Source organism: Anopheles coustani, chromosome 2 (genome assembly GCF_943734705.1).
Source record: "Anopheles coustani chromosome 2, idAnoCousDA_361_x.2, whole genome shotgun sequence".
NCBI lineage: Eukaryota > Metazoa > Arthropoda > Insecta > Diptera > Culicidae > Anopheles > Anopheles coustani.
In genome coordinates, this window is record NC_071289.1 from 77,106,036 (window position 1) to 77,123,263 (window position 17,228).

The following is a 17,228-nucleotide window of genomic DNA, read 5'->3' on the forward strand; positions in this document are numbered from 1 at the left end:
ACGAAAAGGCTTCTCCTTTCCGTTCGGTGCCGGATTTTTGTCTTTTATTTTAAATTGTTGCACGTTCAACTACGCCAAGAGAAGGCCAGAAGAAAGAATGTCTATAATTTGACTCCCAACTGGTGCCAAAACTTCCGCCAAAAAGTGGCTTCGTGCCTGCCGAAGTCCTAGCCTAGCGAAGAGGATCGGCCAAAGTGCTAAGACACGCTCCGGGTTTTAATCTCAGTTCCACAATTCCCGCACGTATAATTCCAATCCATTTTCACCGATTGCACATAAAACTTGCCGCCCGCTCGCTCCCGCTAGGTGACTCCTTCTTCCTTTCTGTCTTTCTTCTGGCTTCCCGACTAAACCCTCTCGACTCCGGTAACCAACGGAAGGAAAGGAGAATTCTTACCATTTTAAAACCCGCACCCCGCAATGTACTGCTGCTTATCGGCTTTCCTAGGAGTGTGCAAGAAACCCGCCACCCAGAAACCGAACTACAATGGACTGTGTAATTGTGAGGCGAACAATCGTTTGCTCAACAAAATGGCTCAATTACACATTCCTTCCCGTTTGCCCGGTAGCCTCCCACGTCCTTATCTTGTACTCCACGCGCGCACATCCTTAGCATCTCCCCTTCTCCGAAATAAAACGCGTCTACAGATGTAAGCGCTGGAAACGATGCAATACGAGAGCAAACTTCAACCCTTGTGATTGCGATTGTTCAGATTTTGTGCTCCCTTTCTGCGCTTCCGGGTGTTGCACAGCGGGAACGGAAAGGAATCTTTCGTTTCTGAAGTCGGCACGACTTCTTTATTTTTCCCCCTCATGTCTCCAGGAGGTGGGACGGATACACGAGCGGTGGGGGAAAAAAACAAATCCCCACGACCTACCCCGCATACCACCCCAAGACCGTCCGAGAAGTCGAAGCAGCACTTGGTAGTGCAAAGTTACGAAAACTTCTTCCCGACTGATGTATTTACCGAACGTAAAACTTGCTCTCACATAATTGTGTGTGACTATCCCATTTGGCGTGTTGGAAGAAGGGCATAAAAAAGACACACACACCCATGTGCATCCACAAACATTGTCTTGGGCCGGGAAAACGTCATCCAAAGCAACGGGAGGGCAAAGGTTCGGGGCAAACATAAAAGTGGCCAAGCGAAAACCACCGAATGTAGTTGCGAGTGCGAAACCATGGAAGCGGCAACACTAACGCCCAGCCCGCCAACTTCTCTTATTCCGCATGGAAGGGAAAATCCGTTACTATCACTTGCTGCCTCTGACACGCCCGATGCCCGATGGGTTCAGGCGTTTGGCGCACTTGAAGACTTTTGGCACGTTTACACCGACCCTTGTGCGAAAGTCGAAGGATCTCAAGTCTAATGACTTGTGCAAGGCGAGAACAACGGAGCAGCAGCACTTCCGAGGAACTTTTCCCAACTATGGGCGAGTGTTGTTGTGCGGTTTGGCTTTTGGGAAAAGTTTGGGGTGCGAAAGAAGATAAAGGGGTGTTAACAAAACGAATCTCCAGACTTTCACGCATTCTCTGAGGGTTTTTTTTTTGGTCGAACTTTGCAGTGGCTGTATTAAATTTTATGAATTGAACTATTGCTCAACATTCTCACAGCCCATTCCCTCATCGCTGTCAGCCCGTAGTGTTCAAACTTCGGATCGCAGATCTCGGGATCTTGCGTCCTCGAATGCTTTCACCGGTCACCCGCCAGAAATAGTTTTCGGTTTTCTGGTCAATAAATTCAAGCGGACATTCGTCCATTTCGCTCTACTGTTAATTTGAAGTTGTTCCAAGTGCGCATGAAAGTTTTCAGTGCTCGTACATTCTACCTATCTACCAAGTACTGGCATCCTTCACTGCACACTACACGTGTCGGGAAGGCCGTGTGAAGTGGCTTCTCTCACCTGGCCCAGGGAGGACTCGAGTAAAAAGTTCACCGAGCTACTCGAGCTCCGTACGCTAACTTCAGCACGTACCGGCCATTGCGAACCCAAAGGCAATGGGGCAACCGGGAAAAACTTTATCCCCCACCCGGGGGAAAGGTGACGACTTAGACGCGTGCAGTCAAGCAGTAAGTTCACGCGGACAGTTAAAGTAATGACTGGCGCGACTCTCGAGATGGTGATTACAGTGTTGTTGCACCTCAAGCCCCGCTCAAGGCTTGAGCTTCAGGAAATGTGAACATTCCACATCGCAAACGGTAGCGGCAGAAATGTTTTATGTTTCTCCCTCGCAATCTCACCTCGTCCCAGATGCATGGTATTTGTATGCCCAGTTACTAACCCATAAACAAGGGGTTTTCCAACCACTTGCGTTTCTGCCGAACGCAGCGCATGTACGGAGGTGACTAGAGATTCGAACCGATCGCTTCAAGAGGCGCCCGAAGCGTCTCCGGCGCGGAGCAATATTTGAACAGTTTGTTGGGAATCCCTCTAAGAACCCTCTAGCAGGGGATGCTGGGAGTAATCAAAAAGAGGGCCATACCTCCTGCGTCTCAGGAACTCTTAATACGGAATCAAAATTTGTTTACAGCCGGCACTCTCCACTCTAAGACACTCCTGTTCAAGAGGGAGCGTATCAATTTTAAAAATAAACCGTGAAATATATCCGGAAGGTTATTTTATCATAGTTTCGTTAGTATTAAATATATTCTAATCGTTAAGATAAATGTACCTAGCCACAATCATGATGCTGGGAACATGTAAACATAACTGTGCAATTTTGGAAAAGCTTTTTTTTATTTTTACGGCATAAACACGACCCATAAGAATAACTCAAGCATGCGTAAGAATGTGTTGTTACTAACTATGCGTAAGAATGTGCCCTAAAGTAAACCGCCCAAATAAGGAAATTCACACAATTTTTCCAGAATTCAATCATGAGTTAACAGTTTTATAAAACTGATGATAGGTTGGGGAATTCAAGGCTTTTTCTGAAGGCCGCAAGCACTATTACGACTAGGGCGCACGGAAGGAAATTGATTGAATATTTTTGTAACGACAATACGCAAAGTTCACAGCTCAGACGCATTTCGTCCAATTCCTGTAAAACCGCCAAGTAATATTACTTCCATCCATATGGAACTGGGAAAACCGCGAAATCGATCGATTCCGCGTGACCATACGCGCCTCGTGAATGGTTCTTCACGCGATCGCAACAAAATAACCACACAACCGATGAAGTGCGTTCACAAACACGCGGGTTCTTCGTCCGTGGACCAGTCGCATCGCGATCGCGAGCCCACGATCATCGCAGTAGGTATTTGTGCGTTGGATCGAGAAGGTGTGCCCGTGTTGTTGTGCTGTCGGTACTACACCACCATCGCTGTAACGTTTGCGCCCAGTGCACGATCGTCCGTCGTAGAAGTAGCAGCAGCAACAGCGGTGGCTGCAAGGTTAAATCTGTTCCAAACCATCCCTTCCGGATGTACCGTTTGTTGGCGCGAACTAATTGAAACGAGTGGGAAACCCAAACACCAGTGCTTTGTGATAGAAAACAACTTCCTCCGTGGCTAATAGGACCACCACGACACGGACAACAGCTCTGCCCTGTGTTGGCCCAATCACTCCCGTGCCTAAGTGTTAATACCTCCTGACGTCGTAATTTCGGCGAATGAATTGCCGCGATGGTTTATTCCAGTCAACAGTATACCCGAAGCAGATCGCTTTTCATCGGCAGCACATGCTGTAAGTGTCACACGCGATATGCGATGTTTATCAAGGTGCAGTGCGTGTGGTCAAGGTCCGGCAGGTAACCTAGTGAAACACACACGCGGAGACTGAACGCATCCCGCCAATCCCTTAAGAACCCGTCTAGACACAATGAAGGGAATGAATGAAACCGGATTCCGGTAATTGGGACAACCGACGGGGTAATCCTGAGCCCATTTTGGATGTAATTTAATGACCACCGGGAATCGATGTCGTTCGGAACCTCGTAATTACCGGTAGGATACATTAGCATTCTTACCGTACGTCACCAGAAGAAGGTGATTCAGCTGAATCTCGCCACATCGACGTCACGTACGGTGTCTTACGTTAGTAAAGCTGTCAATCTAGTACGCTCGTGCTTTAATCTACGTTCATTCTTCCCCTCCCTTCAGCGTACTACCTGTTTTATACTAAACAACCCACTGTGTACGACGCCACATGGGGTGCATTCGATGCATATTGCCATCGGTTTGTGTTTGAGCAAAATCCGAATCCATTAATGGATGCCGTCTCACAGCCTCCCCAATCGTACGGTTGACGTAAGGCAATCTAGTGATTTGCTTCCTGCTTTGATCGGTGGAGCTTGCAAACCTTCAACCATCCTTTGAATGGTCGAATTAAGTCAACTGATAAAACGTCTTCCAACCCGATTGGCCGCAGATCGCGTCACCAGAGTACGTGGTGCGTAACAAAAAGTTGGATGAGATTGGATATTCGGTGATCGTCTCAGGCGAGAGGGTTGTGAGGGCGGGTCTAGCCAACACCGCCGCCACCACCAGTCATAAGCCACACACGAACACAGACAAATATCGTTTCTGTCGGAAGCAACAGGTTTTTCGAACTGGTTCCGCTCCTACCCGGTGTCAATGGCACTGTTGCGACAAAAATATTGAGGAACCACACGAGGTGTGAGTCTGGACCGGAGGTCACCCCAAGACACCTGCAGTCATTGTAGACGCTGGTGGGGTATTTCCTTGAAGCTGGTTCTAGACCGGCAAATAACTTGTAGAAGGCGAAGATGGTATTGCTTTTTGGGTTTTTATTGTAAGTTATTTTGTTGAAAGAAGGAAAAAAATATAACTAAGAATGAGGCCAGCACGTTGCATAATATGTTTGTTTGAAACATAAATCTCACGGTGGAATGTTTCCCTTGTGGTAGAATGCGATGCAAAGTCCTTCAGGAGCTAATGTGTTGTATGTACCACGAGATTCTTGTTGCTATCAACTTGCTTCATAATCAAGCGAGACAGACGGCTGATAAGCCGGTGGAATAGTTTTTTATTTATTCGTTTTTTGACTCAAGAAAAATCATAACAGCTTAAGAGAAATCTACGTCGCAGAAGCGTCAGCAAAACACTCCAACGGTCACTCACTCGGAACATCACTTGAATTATTGCAAATGATTTTAGGGAATCTACTTGAGGATAAACCTTCTCAACAAAGTTTCCTTTCCTGCCATTGCAGATGCAGCTCTATTAGTCCTCATTTTCATCGGTAATGTACACACGGCACAAGAGCGACAGTTGCCAACCCCCACGGAATTCCAGAGGCACGACTTTGACTGGCAGCTCGCACGGGTAGGTGAACACCGGGCATGTTTTCACGCTAATTTCTTCTACAAAGCTGCGCTTTTTTTTTACCCTCGCAGGAAGTGTTCCGTGATGAGGACTCGAATGTGGTGTTTTCTCCGTTTTCTGTAAAACTTCTCCTAACGCTGCTGTACGAGGCAGCCGAGCCGGGGTCTGCCACGCACCAGCAGCTCAAAGTGGTCCTGTGCGAGCGGGATATCAATGAAACGCGTACGTTCTACAATGAGTTCCTGGATACATCCACGGTCAGTAGCGCCACATTTGTTTGATGGTTGTTTATGCCTTGGCTCTACTAAATCCTTGCCTGTTACCTTCACAGAAAGCGAACGATAATTACGAGTTCGACATCGGCACGAAGGTGTTTTTAGATAAACTGCACGGAAAGCTCTCACCCAGCTACACGAATCTGCTACAACAAACGTACAGTGCCTCGTTCGACCGGGTATCCTTCAATGGCACGGCGAAGAAGACGGCCGGAGAGATTAATGACTGGTGCGAGAAGGTGACCCGCGGACGCATTACAGAAATCGTGACGGAAGGTAAGGATCAAAAGGATTTCCGTTCCATTTGGTTAATGGGGGATGATAACTTGTATCGTTGCATCTTTTTACTTTCCTTCCTTCGTGCGTAAATCCAGACACACTGCTAGAATCGCAAATGATCCTCGCCAACGTGCTGTTCCTTAAGGCATCGTGGAGAAATTCGTTCCTCGACAAGGACACGGTGGCCCGGCCGTTCGAAGTGAGCGCCAAAACATCCGTCATGACACCGTTCATGACGCAGACGGATTTGTACGAATACGCGAACCACACGGAGCTTGGAGCGGAAGTGTTGCGCCTGCCCTACAAGGGCCGCGACTTCAGCATGAACATCGTGCTGCCCCACGGGAACGTCTCGCTCGATTCGATAGCAAACTCCATGTCCACGGTCATGCTCAAGTCGTTGCTGTTCCAGCGAGAAGATGTGACCGTGCACCTTCCAAAGTTTCGCTTCGACTACGGCACGCTACTGAACGAACCTTTAAGAAAGGTAAGTAAAGCAGCATTGCAACCCTCGAACTCCATTGTCCGGAGAAAAGGTTTAAAAACTCCACAAGACAATCCATAACATCGTATTCATTGCTTGTTTTTGGTTTCTTTTTCAGCTGGGAATACGGGATATTTTTAATCAAAATGCATCACTGCCGTTGCTCGCGCCCATCACCGAAGGCAAGAACGCCGACAGGCCTGGTCTAGAGGTTTCAAAGATACTGCAAAAAGCTGGCATCGAAATCAACGAAAAGGGAACGCTTGCATCTGCCGCGACAGGTAAGGATTTGGGGGGGGGTTTTTACTTTTTTTGTTACTAAAACGATCCCTTTCAATGAGTGAGCAAACATCAGGAAAATCAGGAAGGTTTACTGAACTACTCTAAACGATATCTTTTTTACTGATAACATATGACCCAAAAACAAATCCCCTTTTCATGCTTCGTGTTGATTACTTTGTTTACGATTCTCATCGGGAATACCAGGGTTCCATTATGCAATCACAATGAAACAGATGTTTATAAATCTTTTGCCTTTCCTTCCAGAAATTCAACTAGTCAGCAAGTTCGGCTATGACGATCTCCCGATCGTTTTCAATGTCAGCCGACCGTTTCTGTTCTACATCCACGATCAAGAAACGGACACGATATTGTTCCTGGGAAAAGTAACGAATCCAAGCACGGATTCATAGCAACCCGTGACCAATAGCGTACCCAGTAGCGGCAATGCGATTCTCCAATGGAGCAGTGGAGGACAATTGAGATTTTGTTTGTCTGTTTTAATAACATTAACATTAGTAGCCCAAGGGACGTGAATTAGGACGTAGGCGTTAAGACGGAAACGGAAGAAAACGGAGAGAAATATAACCGAAATAGCTAACTGGAACGCCAACTTCATTTGCCGCGCCATACTGAACACGACTGAAGAGGGGGAAAGAAATAGCCAGAACTAGCCGTAATCTAGCTGCAGATGTAAATTGTACATTCATTTGCCATGTTGAGTTTGTATAGGTGAACAAAATAGTACTGTTCCTCTAGTGCGTTAAGTTTTTTCTAAGGCAATAAATAAATTCCACTCCAATGAGACTTTTAGCTACTTGACTAATAATATACTTTACTTAGGCATCCATAATCTTCTCGATAAAGTAACAGTCAAAGAAAATCCCCTTGATTCCTGTTTCCATCTGTTGTTTTTTGGAATTCCCCAGCCGAAATGTGTGTGTCGTGTCTGCTTCACTGTAAGACCGATAAGCCTGTAGCACAGACGTAATACTCATAGACTTCCTATTACATGGAACGATTCAACGAAAAATTACTCGTCCTTATCTTTATTGGTTAATCATCATTCAATTCATGGAACCAGCGAACGGCCTCTGCGGCATTTCAAAAACATGTTCTGAAATATTTCAACTGCCAGGTTTTGGATGTTGCTGTGTATGGTTTGAATATTTTTCAACGTAGCTTTTATATTTACGTGTTTCATGAAATTTTCAGTTGACTTCAGATTGTTGAATTTATTTTTCAAGATAACTTTAACAACAAAATCCATCCTTGATGGATGTTGCTTTGTGTGTACGTGATGATCTTGCTACGTTTCAGATTACTTGAATAAATAAAACAAATCCTTGTATTCTATTCAATTTGTTCATCCATTGCTTTAACCTGCGAGGATCAACTGATCGCAAGCGTGGTTCCTTCCGTTAAGTTTCTCTCCCAGTTCTCTTTCTCTCTCTTCCTCTCCAGAGCGTTCATCCATCAAAATCACTCTCCGTTGATGCTGATGCTGAGCTGTACTCGGTGCGACAACGTCACTAGCCCTATCAGTAAACGTTGACTGATCGTGCGAGTTGGACGACATGGGTAACTTTCTACAACTAACGATCGTGTTTTGTTGCGTGCTTGCCTGTAAGTATAACGAATTCGAATGGCAGTGGTTGAAATCGTTCACGTTTTAAAATAATTGTCGTTGATTGGTTCTAAATACACCAAGTGGCCCTTTCAACACCGCGAAAATCCATCCGTCCGCGCTTCACGGATTATCAGCCGTACCAAGGAACATGGAACGACGAGTTCGACTGGGGCGTTACAAAGGTTGGCGTTGGCGTAACCGGTTATCAACAACGCAACGCTACTTCGTTCATTTCATTTTATATGTTTTTTTAATTTGTGTCTCCCAGGAGGTGTTGATGAAGGCGCCCGGAAATGCAGTTCTATCTCCACTCTCAGTCAAAGTGCTTCTTGCACTGCTGTACGAAGGCAGTGCGAGTGTATCGGAAACGCAGCGTGAACTATTGCGCGCGCTTGGTGGCAGGCACCTGGAGAAAAGCGCGATTGATAAACTGAGTGAAGATATTCTACGGTACAAGCAGCAGGGAAATGATCTTCTTATTGCCGATCGGATTTTCTACGACCAATCGGTCGCTATCGTGCAGAAGTTCCATAGCATTATCACCACGAAGTACAACGCGACAACCGAGAGTGTTGACTTTCAGAACAACGTGGGCGCGGCGGAGCAAATCAACCAATGGGTGGCACAGAACACCCGAGAGAAGATTACCGACGTAGTCAAACCGGACGCGCTTCAGGATGCAATTCTTATGCTTATCAATACGATCTACTTCAAAGGCTCGTGGGCCGTCCCGTTTCCGACTAATGCAACGGTCGAAAAACCCTTCCATCTCACCGCAAAGGCCTCGTACGCAGGTCTCGGACCAAAAACTGCAACCTTCATGAAGCAACGGGAGCACATATTCTATTACAAATACTCCGAACAGCTGAAAACAGCTTTCCTCCGCCTGCCCTACCAAGGCAACCAGCTATCGATGATGGTGATGCTTCCCGATGCGGAAGTTTCTTTGGACCAGTTGCTCTCTAGCCTGACGCCGCCATTAGTCCACCAGGTTCTGCAGGAAATGGAAGAGGAAGAGGTCGAAATAGAGCTGCCCAAGTTTTCCATCACTTACGCCAGCTCGATGAGGGAGTGTTTGCAGCAGCTTGGTGTGTCGCGTGTCTTCAGCGATCAGGCCGAGCTACCGTTGATATCGCGAGGTCGGTCCACTCCGCTGAAGGTCAGCACCATACTCCAGAAGAGTTGCATAAAGGTCGACGAAGAGGGTACAGAGGCAGCCGCCGCCACCGAGGGCACGCTGGTGTTCACGATTCTTAACCAACCGGTACAGTTCTTCGCCAACCGACCGTTCCTGTTTCTGATCTATGATGAAGGGCAAGGAAACTGGCTATTTGCAGGAAAGGTCGTCGACCCAACGTTGTAAATCAAAACCAGAAAGGTTTTACCAGTATAATTAATGGTTCGACGGTTGAACATCACTGCATGTGATCGAATTGTGTAGCTTTGAATAAAGTGTCTGGCACGTAAACATTTCCTATGTAATGAAGGGTCTTGTTTTCGGTGAATTATATCACATCACCAATGGAATACGTTTACAGCTGCTCTTGTTAACAACAAAAACTCAATTAATCAGCGAATCGGACCCAGTTTCAGTCATTGTTTGCAACTCTTTAAAATATGAAGAAGAGGTTCATTCTAACAAATCCATACATTATGGTACCAATGCATATCTCCCAAGAATACCAGCACAACATAATTAATATTAAGCTCAACGAGCTATTTTTACTACAATCATTCCTCCAAATGGACAAAAAACTAATAAAGATAGCCTGCGTTACTTTCTCCAACAAAACTTTCTTTTCTTTCACAGAAGTCGTCGGCAATACGATGTAAACTGCAATGAGGCTTGGGTAACGGGTAATCACAGATAAAAGGAATTAAATCATTCCACTCATAAAAAACAGAATTCTATAGTAAAACAACTTATAATAACTTGATGTGAAAAAAACTTTAAATCGTGCGACGGATTAAAAAACTATTTGATGTTATAATTTATTTTATTATTGAATAACTTAGTTTTACTCCTTTATTAAGTTGTTCCTTACCGTCATAATACAACACCGCAATCAAACCATGACAAGAAATACAACAATGTTTTTGATTCACTTCCCTGTCCAACGTACAACAGCTCATGATTCATCCGCCGTTTTATTACAGAAATTCATCCGTTAATGCCTGCGACTACGAATGCGTTTACCGAACGACTGATTGACTTGATCAGTTTCATCTTGTCTGTCGTATAGTCCAGTCAATTAAGGATCACGCCTTACTGCCTTTAGCTATGATCAAGTTTACCTTCGTAGCATTGCTAGGTAAGTTATATAGATATTGTCACAACACGGAAGTCACTTATTATTTCCTTATTGATCTATTGAATAGAATCATTCTGGGTGCAAATTATGCGTTATTTCATAAAATATCTTGAAACGACAAATAAGCTAAAGTGGTAGTTAAGGCCCTGAACTCTTGTTGAAATCCATTTGTGAAATTATAAATCGCAAAAAAAGAGCCAGAAATCCTTTGTAGAGAGCATAAAACTGACTTTGATCGAAAAATTCTAAAACAAATCATAAAAAACATCTTATCCACATCAAATTGCGTTTTTTTTTTTCAATCCTATGCACAGTCGGTATTTAGCTCGTTTTGAAATCACCATCAGGTTATTATTTTTATCTATCGTTCAAAGCGTCTGTTACAATGTTCAATATTATCCTACCGTTTCAGCTATTATATGTTTAACAGTTCTTGTGAAAGCCCAACACGATGTCCTTGGACCGTACCAACAGAAGAGACAAGTTGAATTTGAATTGCAATGGATAAAGGTTAGTTTCTCCACGTTCCACGTTATTCTTGAATATTTATATTCCATCTCCGTTCTCAGAGGGTCTTCCAGAACAGCGACTCAAACGTTGTGTTGTCTCCTTTCTCAATTCAAATGCTACTTGTGTTACTGAACGAGGCAACAGCATCCACAAATGAAGAGCTTCATCAAGTGATCGATTCATTTGGACAGAGCCGGAGCGAAGGATTTTTTAAGGATGCGCTCGCTTCGGCTCAGGAGCAAAACGAACACTTTGATCTGAACATTGCCACCAATTTATTTGTGGACGATTTCATAGATGCAACGATCAAGTTTCAGCAGATCGCCAGAGTTTTCTATGACGCATTGGTCGAGAAGGTGTCCTACTCGAAGCCCACAGAAGCCGCCGCCATCATCAACCGATGGGTGTCGGATTCAACGAAAGGGCGGCTGCGTGAGATCGTCACGCCCGATGGTCTGGAGGGAGCCGTCATTACGCTTATCAACGTGATCTATTTCAAGGGACTGTGGACATTCCCGTTCCCTGAAATCCCGAACAACTCAAAGCCGTTCAATGGATCGCGTGGCAAGACAAGCAACGCGATGTACATGGAGCAGAACGGTCACTTCTACTACGACAACTCGGCCGAGCTTGGAGCACAGATTCTGCGCCTACCGTACCGTGGCAACAAGCTGGCCATGTACTTTATCCTTCCGAACCAGGGCAACTCGGTGCAGTCGGTGTTGGACCGTTTGGACAACGAGGTGCTGCACCGTGCCCTCTGGTACATGGATGAGAGCGAGGTCAATGTGACCATCCCGAGATTCAAGATTGACTTCAGTGAGACGCTTAATGAACCTCTACAGGCGGTAAGCGAAAGGATGGAGTGACCCAAGATCGTGTTTTTATATTGTTGGATTTTCGACTTTTTTCAGATGGGAATCAAGGAAATTTTCTCCGTGAATGCCTCGTTGTCGCTGCTGGCTAGAGGCCGTGGAGTTGATGGTAAAATACGCGTGTCTCGTATCTTACAGAAAGCCGCTATCACCATCAACGAGTTCGGTAGTGAAACCCAATCGTCTGCAGGTAACCCACTATTTAACGTCTACATCCTTCCTCACCGATAACGTTTATATGATCACTTTCAGAAACTTCACTGACCGGTAAATTCGGAGGAAATGAGGTGCAGACATTCACCGCCAACCGGCCATTCATTTTCTTCATCGAAGACGAAGCATTCGGTACCATGCTGTTTGCCGGCAAGGTTGAGGATCCACAAGCCTAGGTCTGTTGGAACCAAACTTGAAAACAAAATCACTAAACCGATCAGTATTCGGTAAAGTAAATCCTGAGAAGACAATTAAGGTAAAAACTCAGATGACGGGTATTTAAAATGGCATTTTAAGAAAAATGTATAGTTTGTTTGAATAAATACATCCCACCCAATAGCATCTACTCAATATGAATGCGTCCATGGACCTGATATAGAAAATCTAACAAAAGTGACTAAAGTTATTAACAAAAATAAATTACCGGTTTTTATACGAGGATATGTGTACTTTGTTTTGAAAAGTATCGTTGATAACCGAAATCAAAACTATTTACAATGTATAAGTAATCCTTACAAGGTATCCTTCATTGTCAAAAATCTAAAATCCAATTCGTGCTCATAATCGAGAGGACTTCTTTTTAAAGTAATTCAGAAACATGTAATACAATAATTAAATAATCATCGAGAATACCAACATTGAAACACCAATGATTCAACTTCAAACCGTGCTCGTTCTGTCAACTAAGCGTAGTAAATGTATCAGAAACATACTAAAATTAGTGATCATTACACTTTTCTTGAACCATCGTTGTCGGCAGAATGAACTTCATTATTGCAGACGGTCAAACCGGTAGCTCCTGTACAGTTTTTGATGCTCCAGGTCCAAACAAAAACCGGTTTACCATCAGATCTACCAAGAAAGCATCATCACAAGTGAAACTCACAGCTCACAGAAGACATCGTTCGGCAGCAGAGGGTTCATCTCGATCTTCTCCGCCGTGTAGGCTCATTTCTGAGAGCTTCTGAGCGCACGTATACAAAGGCCCAGGTACGATCGGCTCGATCGACTGATCGTACGAACAGATCCGTCCTGACCGCCGTACCGTTCAGTTCGCAGTTGTTACATTTGGTTGTGCTCAGCCATGAAGAAGTTTAGTTTGGTGATACTGTGCTGTAAGTGATTGCTGGTGTTGTATTAGATTACAATTGGTTAATACAAGGGAGTTTCATGGCTTGTAGGCCATGTAGGGAACACACGAGCCTGATGCAAACAGCGTAGGCGGGTCGGTTTGCTCATGTACCATTTCGAACGACGCAAGATTATCATCGTACCCTTCGCTTTATCACTAGCAGAGTTAACTTCTTTTCAAACATTGTTAATCTCGTTTCGATCCTGCTTAGATTTTTGTGTAATTTTAGTGAGAGAATGAACGGGCTACGGCAAGAATCTGTAGATAAGAACCTTGGAATCGGGAATGGCCCGACGACCTGCGACGCGTTTACTGAGTGTTTATATTGACCCTCGACGAAGAGGTCGGCTGTACCGTTTGCAAATTTTGTGATTGTGTAGTCAATATAGATTTTCTTTTTTGATCTTCCTTGTTAGAATGGTGATTGCTGTTACCGAAAGTCGTGCTTCCCACTTCAACCCGGCATAAATCTAAACAGAACCGGTTCCATGTTGTACCATGCCGTAGGAACAGCCTGAAGGTGCAAATTAAAGAGGAGGTCGCGCACAAGATGGACACATTTTTTGTTGTTGATAAAAAAAGCATGAAGACAACCATCGATGAGCATTTCAAGAAGAGCGCATATGTTAAGGCGTTTTTTTGTTAATAGCCCAGCCGCAAGCTCAAAACTGGTCTATCTTGTTTGACGATTGTTGTCGACCTCAGTGCAATGTACGCCACCGATTGGCCGCACGTCATACACACATCCAACACCGGGCCTGGCGGTGGGAACTGATGATGGCATCTCATAATGTATGCTGTGAAACGAGAAAATAAGCTGTATTTGTGAGAGCGATCAGATGGGAATTCCCATCGGCCGTGTGCATTGTGATAGTACCGGTTATTCCCGGCATCGCTTTGACATTGGCCTCTGTTTAACGGTCGATGGTACGCCAGCACAAATACCCAATAAGGTGCCGGAGCAGCTTGCCTCTGGTAGGAAGGAACGGTCTACTCTGTAAAGATTAAGCTGGGAAATCCAATTGCTTTTTGGTAACTTTCATGCAAATAAGGAAAGAGGTCACGCTTATTCCAATATAATGATTCACTTTCGATTGTGTACAAACAGATCAGTAGACCAATGTTCAATACAAACATTTTACATAAAATTAATTTTCTTTTAAACAATATCTGCCAGCTCGAACAATGAAACGGGTATAACTAACTTTATTAAACGTTTTCAGTTGCCACAGTTTTAATGTTTGTCGTTAACGCCCAACGTGACGCCCATGGACCCTATCAACAGAAGCGACAAGTTGCCTTTGATCTGCAGTTTCTTAAGGTAAGCCAATTTGAAGAATTATTTAATCGAATGTGGTTTTAAATACGGATTTCTCGCCCACAGGAAGTTTTTCAAAAGCAAAACTCCAACGTAGTCCTTTCGCCGTTCTCGGTGAAAATCCTACTCACTCTGATCTATGAGGCATCGGACACTAACTTTGGCAGCTCCGTGTCCCAGACAAACAAGGAACTGAATGCCGTTATCCAACCGGAAGGCATTGAAAAGACGCGCAGCTTCTACAAGGATTTGCTCGCTTCGGCTCAGGAGCAAAACGAAGACTTTGACCTAAACATTGCCACCAACTTCTACGTGGACGATTTCATTGAGGTGATCAACAAATATCAGCAGATCGCCAAAGCGCACTACGATGCGTCGGTAGAGAAGGTGTCCTACTCGAAGCCCACAGAAGCCGCCGCCATCATCAACCGATGGGTGTCGGATTCAACGAAAGGTCGGCTGCGTGAGATCGTCACGCCCGATGGTCTGGAGGGAGCCGTCATTACGCTTATCAACGTGATCTATTTCAAGGGACTGTGGACATTCCCGTTCCCTGAAATCCCCAACAACTCAAAGCCGTTCTATGGATCGCGTGGCAAGACAAGCAACGCGATGTACATGGAGCAGAACGGTCACTTCTACTACGACAACTCGGCCGAGCTTGGAGCACAGATCCTGCGCCTACCGTACCGTGGCAACAAGCTGGCCATGTACTTTATCCTCCCGAACCAGGGCAACTCGGTGCAGTCGGTGTTGGACCGTTTAGACAACGAGGTGCTGCATCGTGCCCTCTGGTATATGGATGAGAGCGAGGTCAATGTGACCATCCCGAGATTCAAGATTGACTTCAGTGAGACGCTTAATGAACCTCTACAGGCGGTAAGTGAAAGAATGGCATGAGTCAAGAAAATAATACTATTCTATACTATACTGTATAATATTATAATAATACACTAATGTTATTTCGGTTTTTGATTATTTCAGATTGGAATCAAGGAAATTTTCTCCGTGAATGCCTCTCTGCCACTGCTGGCTCGTGGCCGTGGAGCCCGCGGTGAAGTGCGCGTGTCTCGTATCTTCCAGAAAGCCGGTATTACCATCAACGAGCTTGGAAGTGAGGCCTACGCTGCTACCGGTACGTTAAACTAATCGTATAACACATAATCAGATATAATTGTTGTGACATATTCCTATGTTTCCTTTCAGAAATCCAACTGGTCAACAAATTCGGAGGAGATGGGGTGCAGATATTCACCGCCAACCGGCCATTCATTTTCTTCATCGAAGACGAAGCATTCGGTACCATGCTGTTTGCCGGCAAGGTAGAGGATCCGTCCATCTAGGCTAACCGACTCCGGCCCGTTGCCGCCCTCTTCAATCGTCGGTGGACGCAGGGTGTATCACCCCATATTCTGCAAAAAATTTTACAAACGAGACACCAATAAAAAAACACTTCAAGCCCCTTCGGGAACGCAAAGTAAACCGCACGGTTCTAGATCAATCAGGGATACATATTTCATGCTTGGCCAGTCGACCGTTACCGAGGATACGGTTTGATGCGCTTTCGTAAAACAAACTGAGTGTGGTTTCGACATCTTTGCTTATCAGCTGCACACCATTGTGTGGTTATGTTTTTCTTTTTACGAAACATCAATCATCTAAGGTATCGTCTCGGTATATCGGTTCGATATAAATAAACTCCATTAGAGGGCACTTATCGATGGCGAAGCATAATAACTCAGGTTCATCGTTTGTCTTCTGGATACGAGCCTCTCGGGACAACAAAAGAATCTCGTACCGTCCTTTTAGAGCTAAGCCTGTTGTTCGCATGACCGCGATGCATCTTCCGTACCATACGAAAGTGCTGACTCTAGGTAAGCACGATTGCCGTATCTCTTACTTCCTTGCTCAGAATCCTCCTCTCTGTCCTCTGTCTCGAAGGCAATTTCTATGGCACAGCTTTGGACGATTTCTTACACTACGCTCCAATGAATCACTACTAAACCAAGCGCCGGTTGATGCAACGATAGCCGTTGCTAACGTAAGCTAATGTTTTGCTTGGGAAAGTTTACTTGTTGTAAACAAACGCTTTGCTGACTCACGGTTAAGTAATTACAGAACAAACACACGGAATGTGCATCAGACAGAAAGGGAAACACCACCCAAGAATGTTTTGGTGCAAGTGGGGAATCAACAAGGAATTAGTATGCTTGCAGGGAAATGGTATCTCCCTCGCAATAATCAATCACTGTTTTGTTCCAAGAAACGATTTCTATAATTTTTTAATAAAGGATCCTTAATGCCTTTTTATGATGTGCTTCACGTTGAAAGTTTCAAACAAACTGCCATGTATGAAATAACGTGGTGTTTTGTTGGATATATTGGTGAAAATCTCTCTCTCCTTCGTGGAAAAAGAATTCTAAATGTTTCCTTCTCCAATACTCCATCTTCGATAATGTGTTGTCCATTTTCGCACCTGCGTCACGCTCCGCCATACAATTATTCTTTCCTCCATCTGCTTCCTTTCACCACGAAACCATATCGAGTCGTTAAAAAACACCGGCTCGACTTCTTTTACCGCCTTTCCCGGCATTTGCAATGTAATCAGCTGCCAATCGACGCCACGTTGGGAT

The 17,228-nt window shown here is 44.8% G+C and overlaps 2 protein-coding genes across 2 annotated transcripts; both read left to right on the forward strand.

Moving 5' to 3' along the window:
- The first annotated feature begins 3,337 nt into the window (after positions 1-3,337).
- Positions 3,338-9,670, forward strand: LOC131265084 (uncharacterized). Its single transcript, XM_058267346.1, has 11 exons — positions 3,338-3,687; positions 5,176-5,288; positions 5,360-5,545; positions 5,620-5,839; positions 5,938-6,329; positions 6,445-6,607; positions 6,873-7,017; positions 7,535-7,564; positions 8,070-8,149; positions 8,317-8,417; positions 8,504-9,670. The coding sequence occupies exons 1-11, from the start codon at positions 3,627-3,629 to the stop codon at positions 9,596-9,598; spliced, it is 2,586 nt and encodes an 861-aa protein (XP_058123329.1). The 5' UTR covers positions 3,338-3,626; the 3' UTR covers positions 9,599-9,670.
- An 846-nt stretch (positions 9,671-10,516) lies between these two features.
- Positions 10,517-16,077, forward strand: LOC131265085 (uncharacterized). Its single transcript, XM_058267347.1, has 11 exons — positions 10,517-10,547; positions 10,978-11,057; positions 11,117-11,905; positions 11,972-12,122; positions 12,185-12,315; positions 12,996-13,087; positions 13,205-13,260; positions 14,501-14,598; positions 14,662-15,474; positions 15,580-15,730; positions 15,802-16,077. Exons 1-11 carry the CDS (start codon positions 10,517-10,519, stop codon positions 15,936-15,938), a joined length of 2,529 nt encoding a protein of 842 aa, XP_058123330.1. The 3' UTR covers positions 15,939-16,077.
- Positions 16,078-17,228: the final 1,151 nt, after the last annotated feature.

Excerpts from the sequence above, each read along its gene's own strand:
- LOC131265084 (XM_058267346.1), top strand. The coding sequence starts at position 3,627 with ATGGTTTATTCCAGTCAACAGTATACCCGAAGCAGATCGCTTTTCATC. Across the intron at positions 5,289-5,359 it reads TTGACTGGCAGCTCGCACGG|GAAGTGTTCCGTGATGAGGA; the intron begins GTAGGTGAACAC and ends TTACCCTCGCAG. Across the intron at positions 5,840-5,937 it reads TACAGAAATCGTGACGGAAG|ACACACTGCTAGAATCGCAA; the intron begins GTAAGGATCAAA and ends GCGTAAATCCAG.
- LOC131265085 (XM_058267347.1), top strand. The coding sequence starts at position 10,517 with ATGATCAAGTTTACCTTCGTAGCATTGCTAG. Across the intron at positions 12,123-12,184 it reads TGAAACCCAATCGTCTGCAG|AAACTTCACTGACCGGTAAA; the intron begins GTAACCCACTAT and ends GATCACTTTCAG. Across the intron at positions 15,475-15,579 it reads TTAATGAACCTCTACAGGCG|ATTGGAATCAAGGAAATTTT; the intron begins GTAAGTGAAAGA and ends TGATTATTTCAG.